Below are 17,794 nucleotides of genomic sequence, written 5' to 3' on the forward strand. Positions count from 1 at the left end.
TATGACGTCATTGGCGTAAGCAGTGACGCAACTAGTCAAACAATGACAAACTTAGCTTAAAATTAAAGCTTACCATAGAAAAGACAGCTTATAATTTTTAACACCTGTAAAATGTGGCTGCTAAAACCTTCTACACAAGGCGTTCTTTCAGCAGCCACCAATGCGTAAAAGTGCGTCGACATTGCGTGTAAGCATATGCAGGGAAGTGCCTATACTAGCGTTTTTTCATTTAATTTTATCAAATTTTCAGCAAACAAATGTCGCCGTTATGGACAACTCTGTGGTGGAAACTTACCTCTGCATACAGTGCGGCGATGGGCTCTGCTGTCGCCTTGGAGTCTCGCTCCGTAAGTAGATGACAACGTCGAGATATTGCCAGGTATCTGCAATCTTTCTCGCCTGTGTCGCGTATGCCGCATCGTTCCTCGCGTCTGCTGCAAGGATGAATTAGTTGAAACGTTCGGACACGGAGATGGGGGTTTGCCGCGTCAAAAGTGAGCGAGGCATTGACGTGTTGTGAAACGCTGTTTTCACTGCATTCCATTGCGGAGGCATTCCTTTCCATGCAGCGTTGTATGCAAAATGAATTTTGCAATAGCTGAAGGGTTTCTGGACACTTACCCCCCCCCCCCCCCCAATGGCGGTAATCCATGGTTTGGAGGAAATCAGTGAAATCTATCAATATGCCATTTTGCGAACCAGCACCTCAACCAGGTTTTGAGGGAAATTGGACAAACACACATTTGCCTTGAGGCTTGGGCCTGACGGCTTGTGAAATTCAACTGTCAAGGAGCTGTTTTTGTAATAAAACTAAATAGAAAAATTGTATTAGCTAGACTGGCCTTTCCCCCTTAAAAGCATACCAATAGTTAAAGCAAGCTTATTTCATAATATCTGGCGCTTGCTTCAATGTCTTCAAATGCAGACCGTTTTTTGGATAGAATGACAAAAACGAAAACCAGGAGGTATATTCACACTACCAAAAGTTTTCCATGAGCAATTGTAGGTAAGCATCTGAAAAGCAGAACTAACTCAATGGGCTTGGAAAACAACATAACGATTTGCTTGTTGTAGTCATTGCTAAATGTCCAGCAAAGCTTTAAGTGGTTGAGTGAACTAAAAATGAGCCAAGCACCTGCTTTTTGCGACATTTTTTCCTAGCTCCCATACAAACTCATCTTCATATCTTTCCTTTGGTAAACCTTTCGCTGACTTTGATGCAAAACTGAAAAGTTTTGTTGTTATAAGAAACCCATGGAATGTGGACAGTGGACAACATTACATCGCCATAGGCGGAACCCTCTGACATTCCGGTGTCTTCACCTGACGAATCAAATGGGCAAACATCCTTAATCCCACTGTTCTATACCTGTTTAAGGTGAAAAGATGCTTTGTGTTATCATAATAATTTCTTCTTCTGAAAATAATGCGTCTGCAAAGCTTCATGAAGACACAACTATGCAACTCGTGGAGTACATGCATGGTTCTGTGTGCGTTTCACGCAGTCATGACTATTTTCATCCATCGTAATGCATTTCAAACGCCTTAGGTTTCTAAGCGTTGAGCTAGAAACGACACTTCTGACAGCAATAGAGGTTATAGTCTAGACTGCGGGCAAATAGTCGGTTAATCACATCAGCGCCGGTACCATATGCCATACGGTACCTGCGATGGTATTATGGTATGGTATGGGATGGTATTATTGACATGGACCCATTGGGCCCATGTCAATAATATAGTTTCGCTAACTTTGATGTATTTGACATGATTATTGACATGAACTTATTGGGTCCATGTCAATAAGCATGTAGCTCTGAACAAAAATTGTTAAACCATAACCAAATGTCGCATGAAAGGTGCTGGTCAGATTACTCTAAGTATACTTTTTAGTTGTTTTTTTTACTTTTTTTACTAAGTATACTAAGTTATTATATATAAGTATACTAATTTACCAAGTATACTAAGTGTGGCCACTTCTGCATCAATTCACGCTGCACAGGAGGCCCAGCATGCCTTCATACTAGATGCGCCCAAAACTCTTGAAGGGAGAGGGACGAAGGAGGACCGGCGATGCAGCCGTGTCATACATCATATCGCTAACGGCACATTGCGTCAGGCCCATGTGAGACGCAGAGTTTGTATCCTCTTCGGCTACAGTACGTTGTCACGCGCTGCCGTTCCAGGACGCTGCCGCGCCAAATGCAAGAGGGCAGGATACTACTGCACCTCACGTAACTGCGCCCAGGGCTACTGTTGCGAGAGGTGCTACGGCAAGAAATGCTAACACTGGTGTGCCATCAGCACTAGCTCCTTGCCGTCCACACCACAGCAGCTAAAATGACATGTGGCAACTGCAAGCTGGTGTGCTCACGGGGCGAGCGAGTACAAGCGAGCTGTGGGAGCGCGAACTGCTCTGCCGTGCTCCAGCTAGAGCGAACATTCCCGGGAGAGCTTCTTTCTACCTCGATTTTACCAGCCTGGTCAAACAAGCGCACAGCTTTTAAACGTGATCGCTCTCCGCGCCTCTTTTTCGGTTATGACGCCTTTGGTCTTATGTCAAATACATCCAGCAGCGAGTCAAGTGTACGTGTTTTCAGACATCAGGCGTGCGGTAGCAATACGAGATCACCAGGACGCTACGAGCCGGCAGGCGGGGTGATCAGGGACCAAGCTGACCGAGAAGGAGCCAGCCTTCAGAATGATAAGCGGCAGTCGCGACAACCAAGGCAGCCCAGAAAAGCTGATGGACAACCGGGGAATGGTTCGTCCAATCTCTTCTCAGACCGAACGCATCTGAAGAGGCATAGATTGACGGTCTCACTGGTTAAAATGTCTTGCAGCTGCTACTGACGCAGCTGCAAGATGGGAGCAAAGGTGCTACCAACGCCCATAGCTGGCAGCGGGGGGACTGCACACGGACACCGTGCCGGAAGCGTGTCTCCGCTAGTTGAGCAAACACTTAAAAACGAAATTTCCATACGGCTGTGGCCACGGATACCAATAAGCAGCACAACATATGCGGGTATTGGTACGGATATCAGCTTTACAAAATGCATTTCACGCTCTTAAACGTAAAACTTGTCTCTTAAATTGTACAGAATATACGACGCAGCGTGTACCAAAGGCCTTGCTGCAATATCAATAAAACACGTCGGGTAAATATGCATCCATGGACCAAATATATAAGCACCCGTGCACCATATGGTAAATGGAATCACTGATAATACAATAGATAGCTTCAAAAGGGGCGCTAAGCGCTATCAGGAGTCTCTACTTCCACGAAACTCCGACATGCTACATCACATGCTTGACGTATGATTTGACGCAAACATTTACATTTTTGTAAGTTGTCAGTGAATTAGCGAAGATCATTATTTACAATGTCGGCGTCCTGTAAAAACAGCGACCTGCTGTTTCAAAAAAAACCTGGAATATGGAGTGTGGATCTTCGGCAGGCAATTTTGAATTCACTTCTGCTGTTGTTTCGAGAAAGGCATGTTGCCGAAATATCAAACCAACTATATCTCCATTCTCCTGGTTTTCTCCGAGGAACAAGGCTCCTGTCTTATTTATTCTTATTATATAATGTATATAATATATATATATATATATATCTCTCTCTCTCTCTCTCTCCTCTCTCTCCTCTCTCTCTCTCTCTCTCTCTCTCTCTCTCTCTCTCTCTCTCTCTCTCCTCTCTCTCTCTCTCTCTCTCTCTCTCTCTCTCTCTCTCTCTCTCTCCATCACCGGCTGCCACTATCACTCTTCCCCACAAGAGCAAATGCCGAACAATGTTAAGCGCATGGCTCGGCGCGTAAATGACTCTTAGCAGTCTTCCAATGAAAGAATCCACAAAGCCATTGCCAGCTAAATTCTACTACAATCTGGCAAAAACGTAACGTAGCCTGATGTAAGCGGAGTCTACTAAACGATGAACGCTTACCAACCGAGGTAGAGAGATGTCTATGCCTGCCTCCAGACCTCACATAGCGCACACCCACGGCCACGCTGGCCAATACTGTTGGCATCGATCGTCGAAAAGCAAAGAAAACGATAAATGCGGGGTGCTGAAACACGCGTGTATCGCACCTTAATGAAGTCGATTGCTACATATCGATAACGATACATACCGATGCCGTTACCGATGCACTATCGAAGATTGATACATAACATCAACTGCAAATCGTAAGTTCGTCACAGCTTTTGTAAAAATGCCGATTAAAGTAAGCTGAAAGGTAATCCCATACAAACTGATGGTAAACTGCTTCAACCAAATCTTGCCATTTGTTGCTGAAATATCTCTTCCCATTTTTTCACGCTACGTAGCAGTTTTTCCGAGCGTCAAGGTAAGCGCCCGGTCAGCGACTTGCCAGTTCGAGGAACAGCAAGAAGGCTTCGCAGCTGTTGACGCTGCACCTGGGGCTGGGCTGGACTCTGGAGTCGTTACACTTGCACGTCACTCAAGGCCGGTGCCTGCACGTGAGCCGACTGGTGTCCTGAGAACGCCACGCCGGAACAGTCGGCCACGCCGTCCAGGCCGCACCTGCGGCTCCCATTCATCCAGAGTAACAACATTCTGACATACCACCTGATGTGAGCACACTGTACTTTGTTCGTTGGAAATTCGTGCAAAAGTGCTTTGTCTGTTTCTGAATTGTTTGATTCTTGCCTTTGATGAGAGTTGGACGTATCCCGTAATTCCTACAAGAAATTTGATTATGTTGCCACGGCTTAAAGCCATGGCAATCCATCAATAGATTTGAGCCTGACTCGTCCGCATATTAACATGTCCTCATTATAAAGTGTGCTATGCAACCGAGGACGTAGAGATGCTTAGCACTTACCGAAGGCTGATTTACATTTTTACATCACCTGGCTATCTGGTTTTGTTAATATACATGCTCTCGCATTGATGGCTTTCAGCTAGTTAGGTACCTTTTTGGAAACGTGCAGTCACAGCGTGGTGGCTTGGCACGGTCCTTGTCGCTGACTGTAGCCATGCGCATACTTGGCTGGTGGGTGTTCTTGTAGGAAATTAAACCTTAGGACAGCAGAGACACCTGCAATATGAATGTGATCCTCGAAAAAGTTTCTTGAAGCATTCAGGCGTCTTTTGTATTGCAATATGGAAGCTGGCAAGCGAGTAGGGGCACGGGCGAGCAGGGCCCGCCTACCGTGAATAGCGGATGGGGAAAGGTCCCGCCATGCGGGTGCAGGATGACCACTTTAAAATAATTTTTCCCCGGAAGGCTTGAGCCTGGGCGATGACGTCACTCAGGGTGACATTTGTTGCGTCTCCTTGGTGGCAGACGAACGTTGTTTTGTCTCCAGGCGAAGAGCGTTCTGGACTCATGTTGCTGGTGTTCTGGACTCACATTGCTAGCGTTCTGGACTCACGTTGCTAGCGTTCTGGACTCACGTTGCTATCCAAAGCAGCTTTTATTCTAACTAACCGTCCTGCTGCCGTACGAGTATGGTACAATTTTGTCTCACATCCTTCAAAACATTCATATATCAGCTTTCGCGACTCAGAGACGCAAGCACTGCCACAACCTATACAGCAATTACTGCAACGGTCTGGGTGTGAGCGGTTCACGGAACATAGTGAAGAGTCATCGGTTTCACTGTTGTTTCCGGGTAATAGGAGCAAGACAAACAGTCTGCGTTCCAGGCATCATCCAGCAACATTGAGCTTTGAGCATTTCTAACAAACTTAACTCGTGCGCTAGGCACTCGCAACACACCATCGTGTGATGTTGTTCTTACAACCAACACAGGCAAGACGCTTACAGCCAATATGGCTTTGGCGCTTCACGTGGAGGTCATTTGCTCTCAGTCCTGTTCATCGAGCTCCGTTACAAAGGTGAGGTCAGAGCCCTTTAGCTTCTCAGCCATCCAACTGTCGAATGTCTCGGTCATCTCTGAAGTGAAGTAGTTCTTCCAGTTGCCCGTCTTCCCCTGCCTGATGAAGTCTCCTCGATCCGGATGAAAGAAGCCAAGCTTTTTTGCGAGATGGTTGTTGACGAACTGATTCTTCCTGAAGTTGTCGATATGCAGATGACTTGCCAGCTTTTCTACTTGCTCGTCAGTGCACGTCTTGCCCAGAAACTGGGCCACTTTACGGATCTGCTTTGGCAGATCCCGCTTCATGTCCTCAAAGAAGAGGAAGCACAAGTTCGGGTGGTGACGCCGGTTCCACGCCTCGATCATGTGCTCGATGAATGGCGTCTCCACGACTAGATCTCTCATGAATAGGTCCACAAACATCTGCGGAGAAGAAAGGGCCATGAGTGGAACAAAGCGAAGCATCTGGATACTGAAATATGCGTGGTAAATGCACGTCATGATGCATGGGAAATATCCGCATTATGCAGGTAGATTTGCGCACTTGCGTTGTGAGAGGACCACCAACGTTACGTCACGTGGCAACTCGCGCGGTCGCTGTTGTTATTGACAACCCAAAATATCCAGTGAGAATGACATTTATCTGAAGGACTCCCAGTTTTTAACAGGTTCTGCCCACAAACAACGTTGAGTTTTGAGATAATTCTGACCGATTTCCCTTGTCTCCTTACCTCAAGGTCGCCGGTGAAGTCGAGGAGGCGCACCAGCCTGTTGTGGTTGTAGTAGGACACGCAGGCGTCCTTGGGGTTCCTGGCTGTGTACACGACCTTGCAGACATCCAGCAGGTGCGGGTTGCTCATGGAGAAAGGCAGGTGGCACTTGACGAAGCGTGGAGGGTCGCGGATGGCGTTGTACAGCATCGTCGGCTTTCCTCCAGTGAAGTCGGGAAGTCTCTTGGTCAGTTCTTTGGTTAGGAATTCCTTGTCGGACAGCACGTCAAGGTCCGGGAAGGCCCATCTAAAACGGCATGCCCAGAATATATAAACATAGAACTCGCCATCAGTCGCCACGTAATATCAGGAGCACGTTACTGAAGGGAATGCTACAGATTTGAAGATATTGATGCAAACGTCAGATCTGGTAAAGTAAGCTTACTTATAACTATTGGTATGGTCTTAAGTGCACAACACTATTTCACTTTTTAGTAAATATGCCCAGAACGTCATCCTTTGATCGCGTCATGGAGCGTTTGTATGACGTCGAAGTCGCTGCAAGACTGGTAGCATCATACTTGCCACTGTAGAGTATGGAATGACTCACTGGTAACATTTCAACTTGCCGAGAGCGTTATGTGCGCGCATTTCGGCCCCTTCTCGTAGTGTTCTTGCATATTTGTCCGTAATTTGATATCTTTATCTGCATTCACATACTCGGTTACGGCGCTATCCGGAAGATAAACGAAATCCGGTCAGATTTCGGTCATGACTATTAACCTTGCCCAAATTCCAGCTTTACTTAACGCAAGCTGTGATTCGTGTTCAAAACATGAACTCAACGCATTGGGCTGGTAGCACGCCAATGTTATCCGTTGATGCTACGAGTGGTACCGGCGCCCATCGGACGAAGGCGAACAACTCGAGGCCCATCTTTTTTTATCTGGAACGTTACATGCCCATTGAGGCTACGCCTGGCAAAATGCGCGTAACGTTACTATGCCGCCATGCTTCTCTGGGTGATCTCCAAAAAAGGCTGCGCGAAGTAGTCTGCACAAATCGCGTGCATCAAGCGTGGGTATGAATCCATTAAAAGGACGCAGTCCTGGTAGAGGGCACAGACCAAGTGACAGTCCAAATGCCTTTGGAATTGCGTTAAATTATCTTCAAACCGACTATCTCAGTTCAAAACCCTATACAACTGCGAAGGACTTCCTTTAACGCGCGCCCGAGTGGGCGGTTGAATGCCCATCTCTCGAATTGGGGGTCATTTTCACCCACTGAGATCTTTAAAAATTAACAAAACTAAAGACACCAACTTCATAGGGTGGTTGGCTCAGCATGTCAACTCACTTCTTGAGGATCTTAGGTTATGACATTCAGGTAAAATAGGATCAAACAAGATCAAACTCCGGATTGGTGTCCAAAGTGGCATGAGGTCACCAAAGTGGTGACCTCATGCAACCGTCGTAAACATACATACCCATTCCATGCAACATATTTGATTCTATGCCTACATTCTATGCAACAGACAGATTCTATGCCTAGATTTGAGCCTCTACGATCTTGTTTGATTTTTAGAGGGTCATGGTGGCTAAAACCTCTACGAGATTACCTTGATTTTTGTATTTGAATAACCATCAAGTATTACGCTAGACGTTATTTTCTTTTAAAAAAATGTTGACGTGGCCTTTTTAGGTCAGTGATCTACTCGTACCCTTAAGAAGTCCATGGAAAATGTTTGTCGTAGTTCCTGTTGTTGACAAATTTGAAATGAGTATCAAAAACTGCCTCAAAACACAAACTCTTGAATGAAACAGCAGGTCTTGACCCTGTTCTCTCTGTTATACCTTACACTGAGTGAACAGAGTTTGTTGTGATCAGAAATCCAATAGCTTCATCGCCTTAGAAACTATTTCATATATGCATGGCTTGCTCCAGCAATCCATGGTCGCATCAGATTGAGCGATTCGCTGAAATTGCCTTCGCTGACAGCCACAGCCAGACTTTGAACTTCCATATGTCAGCAACCTTAGAAGGCAAATATAACTTTTATATGAAGAGATCCTCTATTCGGCTGCTCTCAGCTATGCAATAGCATGTAATTTTCTCTTCAGTTTGGTGGTGGTGGTGGTGGGGGAGGGAGAGGGGTCTTCAGCCCCCCCCCCCCCACAACGGCGAGTAGAAAGTCGGACAAATCCTGGAGGCACCTGTTTGTTGGCGGATTCTGGGGTAGGTTTTTCTATTTATCATTGCGCAACCTACGCCACCGGTGCCCGTAAAAGACGTGCAGCCTTGTAGCCAGTAGCAAATGCAAATTACACGTCTTCCGTATCAGGGGGATTATATAACGTCATGAGCACACGAATAGGGCCAAGGTCTGGTAAAGGCAAGCTCAAGTCACACCCAGGCCTGGACACTTTACTCTTCCCAGTCAGGTGACCTTTTGAAGGCTATGATTTACCGATTTGTTTATATTTTTTGTTGGGATTGGTTTTGAAGCTACCGATCGAATTTAGATCGGTTTAGAGTGTTGTATCAGCCTGCTGACCATTCTCTCTCAACCGGACAAAAGCAATCATCGGATGTAACAGCTACAAGTTGATCAGCATGACTTTCAAGAGGGGCCTGACATGACCAGGCATCGAATAATTGACCTTAATGGCAAAAAAATCCGCTGGAGCCCGGCATGAAAATGACCAAAAACTTAAAAGGGTCGCCATATTGCTGCTTCTAGAAGCCCACACCATTGCGGAGGTTTTCACCAAAGATGTGATATCGCTGCGATGGAATTAAGCATGCATTAACTTTTTTCCATGCTGTCTACAACTGGTCATCTAACATCCACTCAAAATGCCTTTCATCTTCATCTCACAAAACCACATTTTGGCATTCCAAAGAGGTTTTTGTGTGTTCGCAGAGTAAAGTTGGGATAGCGTTAGGTAGTCAAAAATCACCATGTGGCCTGATGGTACGTTAGTTACGAATAACATTTACTTTTTTAGCTGAAATTCAGCTTTATTTTATAAAGACCTTGATCTTATACCAGTAATGTAAGGCTATAAGCGGAGAAAACTTCAAAAGTTTTGGGAAGGGCAGATTTGGTTTTTGATCCAGTTACATTAGTTTACACGTAACACGATAGGACGTAACACGATAGGACGTTTACACGACACGATGTTCAACCTTCTAGTGACGAGGGTTGCTGTCGCTTTGCTTCTTATTCCCATGCTGCTCTCTACAACGGTATCCGTGGACACTCTTAAAAATCCATAACCGTCATTTTGGAGAAACCATTGATCTGAAGAGGCCTTGACCATGACCACCTAGCATCACCATTGACGCATGTCAGTAACTGGTTTGAATACCACATTGCCTTGTGGGCTAATCTGGACTGACACCACCTTGACCATCGAACCAAGTTTGTAAAGGTCGCGACAATAAGTAAAGTCCATTGTAAAACTAAGAGAATACCTAACGAGGGGTTAAAAAATGCTGAACGGGGTACCGAAAATTGAGCATGTAGCACCATGGAGCTTAACTTTCACGCATTTTCTCGCGCAAATATCTGACAGAAAAAAATCAAAGCTCTGTGCTCGAAAAGGCGACAAGTTCTGAAACCTTTGAGGTCAAGTGCGACGCGATTTGCACCTGAACTATCTTAAACTAGATTTCATTTCGCCGAGCAGTGCAAGACCAGTCATCGAGAAGCCGGAGAAGTTGAAAGCCTCCGCACCCCTGCGGTGCACAGCCCCGGTGCCTCCCATGAAAGACAATTTTTAAGACAATCCCACCTATCAGGAAAGAGTGGCGTCTTAGCCCCCTCGTAGTCCAGGTCGTTGGCGATGAGCCACACCATCTCTTGGGTCCAGGTTGTGCCGCACTTGGGTGGCGACATTACCCAGACGTCGCTCGGGTCCAGCGGGTAGTTGTACAGGTCCTCCAGCTCGGCATCGGCAACTGTTGCCGACAGCTTGAAGCCCCACTGGTTGCAGGATGAAAGGCCGTTTGGATGACCGCGAAATGCGTCTGCGATCATCTTCTGAGTTTCGCTATTTTCGGGAATGATTTTGAACGGAAACGGCTTTCTTTCAGAGCAGCTCATTTCGAAGCCGGCATCAGACGATCTAAAATAGAATGGAAAGACGTCGATGCGTGAGTGCCGTTTTGTGGGACGGCAAGATCGCCCGGTTCTGATGCAGCGTTTTGTGTATTATGCATAATATTTCAGAAGACATCAGGGAGCTTAGGAACAATCGATATCTGTTAATAGGGTCACAGGCTCCTCGTCCGCACCTGTTATGGAAGGTCGATGAACGCATTGATGCCCTCATATCCTTGGAAGCAAGAACAGGCGCAAACAGATCGAGTGAGCCACGCTTTGTCTGATGGGCATGCCATTTCACGAACCCACATCAAACCATCCTTGTGTCATGGACGGTCCTGAGTCACAGAGTCGTGTAATCCAAGGTCGCCAGGAGTTTCACGTGGTCACGTGGGCAGAGCTCGGCGCGGGGTCACGGAGTAATCGTAACCTTTCACATGCCATGACAGCAAGTCAGCTCAGCACAACAAACGTCAGCGTAAAAACTGGATTTTCAGGGGCTTTTCAAATATAGCCCATGGAAGCCAGAAAACACACACACACACACACACACACACACACACACACACACACACACACACACACACACACACACACACACACACACACACACACACACACACACACACACACACACACACACAATGTATATATATGCACATAAATGTATAAATATATGTGTATATACGCATATATAGAAATAAATGTACGTATATATATATATATATATATATATATATATATATATGCATACAATAGTCAGGAGGGTAAATTTCCAGGAAGACATATGTCATAGGTATCGTCCTGAATTCAGGCGTATACATTTTGTCACCAGCTTTACCCATGCTGGCAGCGTGTTATCACTTCACATACACATTTGGCACCTACGCTGAAACCTCATGATGGTCGTGTAAACGTTATAAGGGGATCTAAGGCAGCGTTAAAATTTTTATAAACGAGAACTGGGAGTGAGACCATCCATTCTGCCGCTGATGCAAGGCCGCCGAACGCACCCTAACATAGGGTCCGGCCGTCGGCGCCATGTTGTGTGTCATTGGGGCTTTATGACGCACTCAGCTGCTGAGGCCTATATGACATCGCCAACCTCTCACCCTGGCAGAAAGGGCGGGCACCGCGGGGAATCGAACCCCGTACCTCTGGTTTCCCAGACACGCAGTGGTTAACGCAGACGTGCTAATCATTAACGCAGTCGCGTTAACCACAACACTACCGGCACCCCCGCCGGCGCCATTTTGTTCGCAACGTTAATTTAAACGCGCACGACATCTTATTAAATGTGCCCGAGCTCTGGGCTGACATAAAAAGGAATGTCAGAAGCGTGCTGTAAATCTGCACCTACATACACCGTCTGTCCTGAAACAAAAACTATCTGTCCTGAACTAAAAGGTGAAAAGGTGTGATTTTATTAGTTCTTGGTAGCGATCAGGGACAATAAGACTCTCACGGAGCACATACACGGGGAATTCAAAATCGTTCGAGCAATATTAAAAGTAGCCGGCCGGGAGTGTAACCACACGCGCTTGATAGCATTAATGCAAGGCTGCCGTGCGACAACCCTGCACCGGTTTATGAGACCTTGTAAAAAATTTGGCGACGTGACGGCACTTTCCACCTACATTTGCCACTCCCTCGCTCCCCCCCCCCCCCCCCCCGTACGTGGGAGACCAAGGTGCTACTGGCCACTCGGGCATTGAGGTGGAGATGACTCGAGCAGGACGCGATATTTAAAGGATGACCATTCTACGCTGATGCAAGCAAATACGGCAAGGTTGTATAACTGTTTAGCTTTGGGCAAGGACAGGCAAGGTGTTTGATAGCAGAATTACAGGGATATCAAATGACACCTAATTATCGGCCCGGCCGCACGCGACATTTGGTTCCCAACAGTGACGCGTCCATCCCCGAGCATGTACTGAAATACGTGCCGCCGCTACGCACTTGTAGGCGGCGTTTTAAAATTGCCATCATCGTGCGTAGAAAGTGGAACAACGAGTGTTATTGGCTCAGTGCCGGGCTATCGGACGACTCCAAACATGGGACCAGGCTACAGGCCCTATTTGTTCAGCATGTGAACGCTATCTGACCGCATCGATCATGATTCAATGGCTTTGACATGTGTTCTATGGAGGCATATCTGGTTCAAGTGGCCAACGCCTTTCTATCGAGTGGTCTGAATGGAACCGGTGTGCGTCTGGCACATGTTACCTTTGTGATAACGGGTGTTCTTTCCCGTGTTGCAGGAGGGGGCTGAGCGAGTAGTGAATGGCCAAACAAACCTCAAAACTGGTTCCATGTACTTGGTTTTTTATGCTACACATTGACAGGTGGTGCGGTGAGTTGAACACAAAATGCACTATGTTGGAAGTCTACGGGAGCAAAGCGAGGGCAAGAGATGCCCCCCATTGCCAACCGCATATGAAGCTGCGCCTCTGTCCCCAGCTGCCCCGTGGCGTACGGCATTGCCCTGGGCCAGAAGCTTGAAATCGCGTTTCAGTGTCAGTGAACCGGTGAATGGCTAACATGTTTAGGAGACTCATCCGTACCGACACTTATCTCGTGACAAACCACTTCATGAACGGCCTGCGTCCCCAAGGAGCGAGAACGAGAACATGTAGACGAGAACATCAGGACGGCAAGAGACGTCACATTTGCAATTTGCTTCACAGCCACATTCATATGTCGGGCGAGACGATACATTCATTGTGGTATGAGCCATCCTGCTCTGTTAGTACTAAGGCTACATATTTTGAACAAGACTCATCCTCAGGACTCCACAATCTCGACTTCACCGCCGTACCTCCGGGCAGGTCACGATCTCCTTTGAAGCTCTCCCGGCTAGGACGCGACCTCCTCGTGAAGTACTCCCAGGCGGGAAGTATCTGCTCATTCCGTACCTACGCACAGCACCCAACGCGGCCGCTTGCAGACTCCGAATGACAGACGGCCCGATGCGGCTGAGTATTTACACGCGCCGGGTCGGCGGGAGCGTTCGGCGCCGCTCCAGACGGCACCTGATTGGTCCAGCCGGGCGGCGGTGGCGGGCCTGCCACTGGAGGCACGTCTGGAGGTGATATCCGGGGACGGATGCAGGAGCTTTGATGGGTGGAATGGTCCATTTTCCAAAGGAGTGCTATAGTTAAGAACGGGCATAGCCATGTGAAAACGCCGCTACGAACACATTTCTTTTTTAGGGGAATAGTTGACCAATTCTTGGTGCAAGCGATTTAAGTTTGCTAAACATAACGCCCTGGTTGCTGTGGTAAACAAATGGCTTGCCGTAATAAGATCACAATTTTTTCTTCTGAAAGTGGTCATGCTGGGAAGTTTGTAAGAGCACGCATTTGTCTCACGCCATTGGTTCTGAATCAAAACGAATGGAAGCGGTATTGCCCAGGTGAAATAGTTACATGCCATTTGCATGCAACTATTACACTTGGACAGTATCACATATCGCACATGAATGCATCTAAGTAGCGTTTTTAACGGCAGTTTCGTTTCTGATTCTCTGCTCTTTATATCAAAACTTTCCTTGATCCATCTATGCTTAAAGGAAGTGTTACACATTTGTATGGGGCCTGCATGCGTGGGTATACATCAATATGTATATGGGCTGATATATGAGTATATATATATATATATATATATATATATATATATAATATATTCATACAACAATTGTATTAATGTATCACAGGTAATATGGGCTATTCTTAATCTGTATCTAAAATTTATCAAAATTCTGTCGCTTTCTTACCTTCAATCTGTACCGTATAAGTAGAAATAAGGTATATTTTCTCGTATTACGTAGCACAAAACGTAATTCTTGTTATAATGTGGCATAGCTCGCGCAACATTGGTTTGACAGTCCATTGATGACCGTCACATCTGGAATCCGACCATATCTGTTCCCCTGCAAGGGTCAGGTCGGATTAGGTCACCGACCGTTCAAAATTGGTCTGCCAATAGCCTACGAGAACGATGCTCTTTTGTTTTCATTCACAATGTGCTTCTGACGTTTATCCAAGTTTATCTTATTACGTTCAGCTGTGGGACAAGGGCATTCCAAACGCAAAAATGCCATTTTAGGCTTACCTGGATGTCAGCAAAAGTCATCTTACGTCAGATTTATAAAACATCCAATTGCAAAATTGAAGCGCTAACCGGGTCAAAGTGATTAGCACAACGCTTTTCTTCGGTCAGAAATAGTGTGTTGTACATCTACAGTCACTCAAGATCGCATAGCTGTTGTGAACATTATACATAGTCCCTTCGACGCGTGATGATGTATTTGTAGCAAACTGAAGACAGGCTCGTTCCTACATGAAAATTTACGCCATTATCCCCACAAGCACGGTATAGAGGTGGTGATACTTGTCGCATTCATTCATCTAGCCTCTCAACAGTTGACAACAAAGGTCATTGAATAGAATGACACACCAAATTTTGGTTTAAGTGGAGTATTTAAATTCTGCGCCCGAAATTATCTAACAAAACTGCCTGTTTTAGGCACAGTATATGTTTTGCCGAAAGCACCCGAAGAGGTAGGTCATGGCCTGGGCCAAGGTCATGTGCTTTGAGGTCATAGGATGGTTGTGCACGTGAGTCAGTACTCTTTTCCTCACATGCAAGCAACAAAATGGCAAAAAAATGCATAAAATGTTTTCACTGTTCACGAAAACATCAAACGTTTATCTGATGCCAGGTCAATGCCCTCGCCTGTTTCGAAAAAGCTAAAATAAACAAACTGTAGGTACCATCATGCTCTATTCCTTCAGCAAGTTTGGGCAATGGCAAATAACTAAAGGCGTTATGTGTGGTCAAAATTTCAAGAGGTTAACTTCTTTGACTGGTCACTTGAACTGGTCACACACTTAGGTCACTTTAGAACTTAGCAGATGAAATCTTCAAAATTGTACAACGGTAGTCAAATCTGGTGTTGCTGGTCAAATCTGGTCAAATCTGGTAGTCAAATCTGGTGTTGCCGCATATGTTCGTTATTAGGCTGTACTTCAAAAGCCTTAAGGGGGGGGGGGTAAAGTCAACTTTCCCTGGTCGGGTCGGGTCATTGTTTGATCCGTGTTCACAAGCACCAAGTGTCCTGAATAATCTTAATGGTTTCGTTGGCATTGTTTTATGTTTTCGACTCACAGGGTTTTATGTCCTTCAAATTCCTTTGAATGCATGTTAACTCTCCTCCCCTCAAATGTGTTCTCCCATCTCTCGTCTCACTGTTCATTTAAGTTCGCATGCGGCGCGCACGAGAGGCAATATCTACAGAGCTTCGTCGACATCAATAATGGCTGGCAATTTTCTCCTTCGTCGATCCCATGAATACAAGTTACCTTTAAAAATCGTGGCCGGCAATTTAAAAAGAAACCTGAAGAATTTAGCGAGATCGATAGAGAACTTTTCATTTACCGCTCATAATCGTTTCAATCGTTTTGACGACAACATGTAACTGGAATGTAAATATATATATATATATATATATATATATATATATATATATATATATGCATATATGCAAATATATACGAAAAACCTATCTGATGTCCTATATATCTAGATTTATATCTATAATACATACATCTTTTCTGCTGACTATTCCACAAAAGGTTGGGCTAACAGTTTTGTATTAGCTGTATGTATGATGTCGCTCGCAAATGTACTTATCAACTTACGTAAGCCCTGGAATCGAGTAACTCCAGAATAGAATAACTCCAGAATATCTCCAGAATACGCCATAACTTTATATGTAAATGCAAGTAAACGCCTTGAACTCACGGAGAAATATGCAAGGACACCACGAAGAATGGTCAAAACTCGAGCACATAACGATATTTGATTCAGCAAGCACCTCCAGCACCGCTGCTGCCACCCCATGGGAAAAAGAAATACTACAAGCGCGGCGGTCGAATTGTATTCTTTGTGAGTGCTTTGCTCCCCCCTCGATGCTGGCTTGCCCCCCAATATTTCGCAGGAATACTACAAAAGCGTAGGGAAAAGTTGGCCATCACACAAGGAGCATTTTTTTAAATTGTGTCTCGCGATAGCGCCGCCAAGGTGTTACTTAGTTCCTCAAATGAGGGGGAATCTTAGAAATTTTGAAAAACCATTTAATATTTACTTTTTTGGTTGTTTCAGTCAAATGTATGCCCAGACGCCTTCCTCCCCGCAGCCTAACACGATATTGTCGCCAAGGCGCGTGCAGCGGGAAGACTTGACGCCGCAACCTCAAAATATGTTCCTGAAATGGAGAGTAGCCTTCGACATTGGGGGCGACCCATTTTATATTCGACTTCTTAAACTTCGTTCACCAAGCGTAAGCACAGACGCTTTTCCCCCGTTAATCAAACATGCTATTGTTGCCAATGATTCACCGGTCTCGTTCATCGACTCTGATGTCCCAAACGATATTTGGTCTTCCAACCGTGGTGGGCTACGTACCTTACGTTGTTTTATTTGAAGTTGAAACCCGCATGGCATTGCTATGTTTCACGAGAAAAAGGTGACACATTTTTGGCGCAACATCGTTAGTTCAGATTGCAAGTCCAGTTCGGCTACCAAATCAGAAACAATGTGGAAAAAGTATTGCTGGGAAGTATTTTTTGTCTGATTCTGCTCCGCTACGTTCTAAACATGGCGTGTTGCTAGCATTCCCAACCCACCATCCCATTATTGAATAGCAATTCCGACGGATTTATTTTGCCTCGGGTCCTTATCTAAATAGCACAAAAGGATCTTTGCTGTGTCATAAGATTGCCCGACTGTCGGCCGTTCTATGCCCAGGCTGACGCTATAAAACCAACAGCCAAAAGCTCCTCTTTGAACAGTTCTTCTGGGAGATAAAGCTACCACCACGCGTTTCGCCACATCACGAATGTGGTCAGTATAACTCAGCGTTTCTACCGAAGGTGGGCCGCCGCTTCGACGGTTGGTGAGTCTGTGCGCCAATGAACGTTCGTTTTGCGAACATTTTACGCATTACAGCCAACGGTTTCAGAGGAAGGTGACTTCTGTAAGCTGCTCCTACACTGATACCTAGGTCAACAGTATCACCTATTATCTGGACATCAGACGTGGATGGGTTGTATTGAATTAATGTAGGATACGA

General features: G+C 45.8%; 1 protein-coding gene across 1 annotated transcript; it reads right to left on the reverse strand.

Annotated features, from left to right (window-relative positions):
* Positions 1-5,186: 5,186 nt before the first annotated feature.
* Positions 5,187-13,618, reverse strand: LOC119113654 (luciferin sulfotransferase). Its single transcript, XM_037237937.1, has 4 exons — positions 13,478-13,618; positions 10,349-10,681; positions 6,573-6,858; positions 5,187-6,264 (listed from the first exon to the last, which is right to left on the reverse strand). Exons 2-4 carry the CDS (start codon positions 10,657-10,659, stop codon positions 5,830-5,832), a joined length of 1,032 nt encoding a protein of 343 aa, XP_037093832.1. The 5' UTR covers positions 10,660-10,681; positions 13,478-13,618; the 3' UTR covers positions 5,187-5,829.
* Between the last annotated feature and the right edge of the window lie 4,176 nt (positions 13,619-17,794).

Source organism: Pollicipes pollicipes, unplaced genomic scaffold, assembly GCF_011947565.3.
Source record: "Pollicipes pollicipes isolate AB1234 unplaced genomic scaffold, Ppol_2.1 Scaffold_7262;HRSCAF=8765_pilon_pilon_pilon, whole genome shotgun sequence".
In the NCBI taxonomy this organism is placed as follows: Eukaryota; Metazoa; Arthropoda; class Thecostraca; order Pollicipedomorpha; family Pollicipedidae; genus Pollicipes; species Pollicipes pollicipes.

Excerpts from the sequence above, each read along its gene's own strand:
- LOC119113654 (XM_037237937.1), bottom strand. The coding sequence starts at position 10,659 with ATGAGCTGCTCTGAAAGAAAGCCGTTTCCGTTCAAAATCATTCCCGAA. Across the intron at positions 6,859-10,348 it reads ACGCCACTCTTTCCTGATAG|ATGGGCCTTCCCGGACCTTG; the intron begins GTGGGATTGTCT and ends ATGCCGTTTTAG. Across the intron at positions 6,265-6,572 it reads ACTTCACCGGCGACCTTGAG|ATGTTTGTGGACCTATTCAT; the intron begins GTAAGGAGACAA and ends TCTTCTCCGCAG.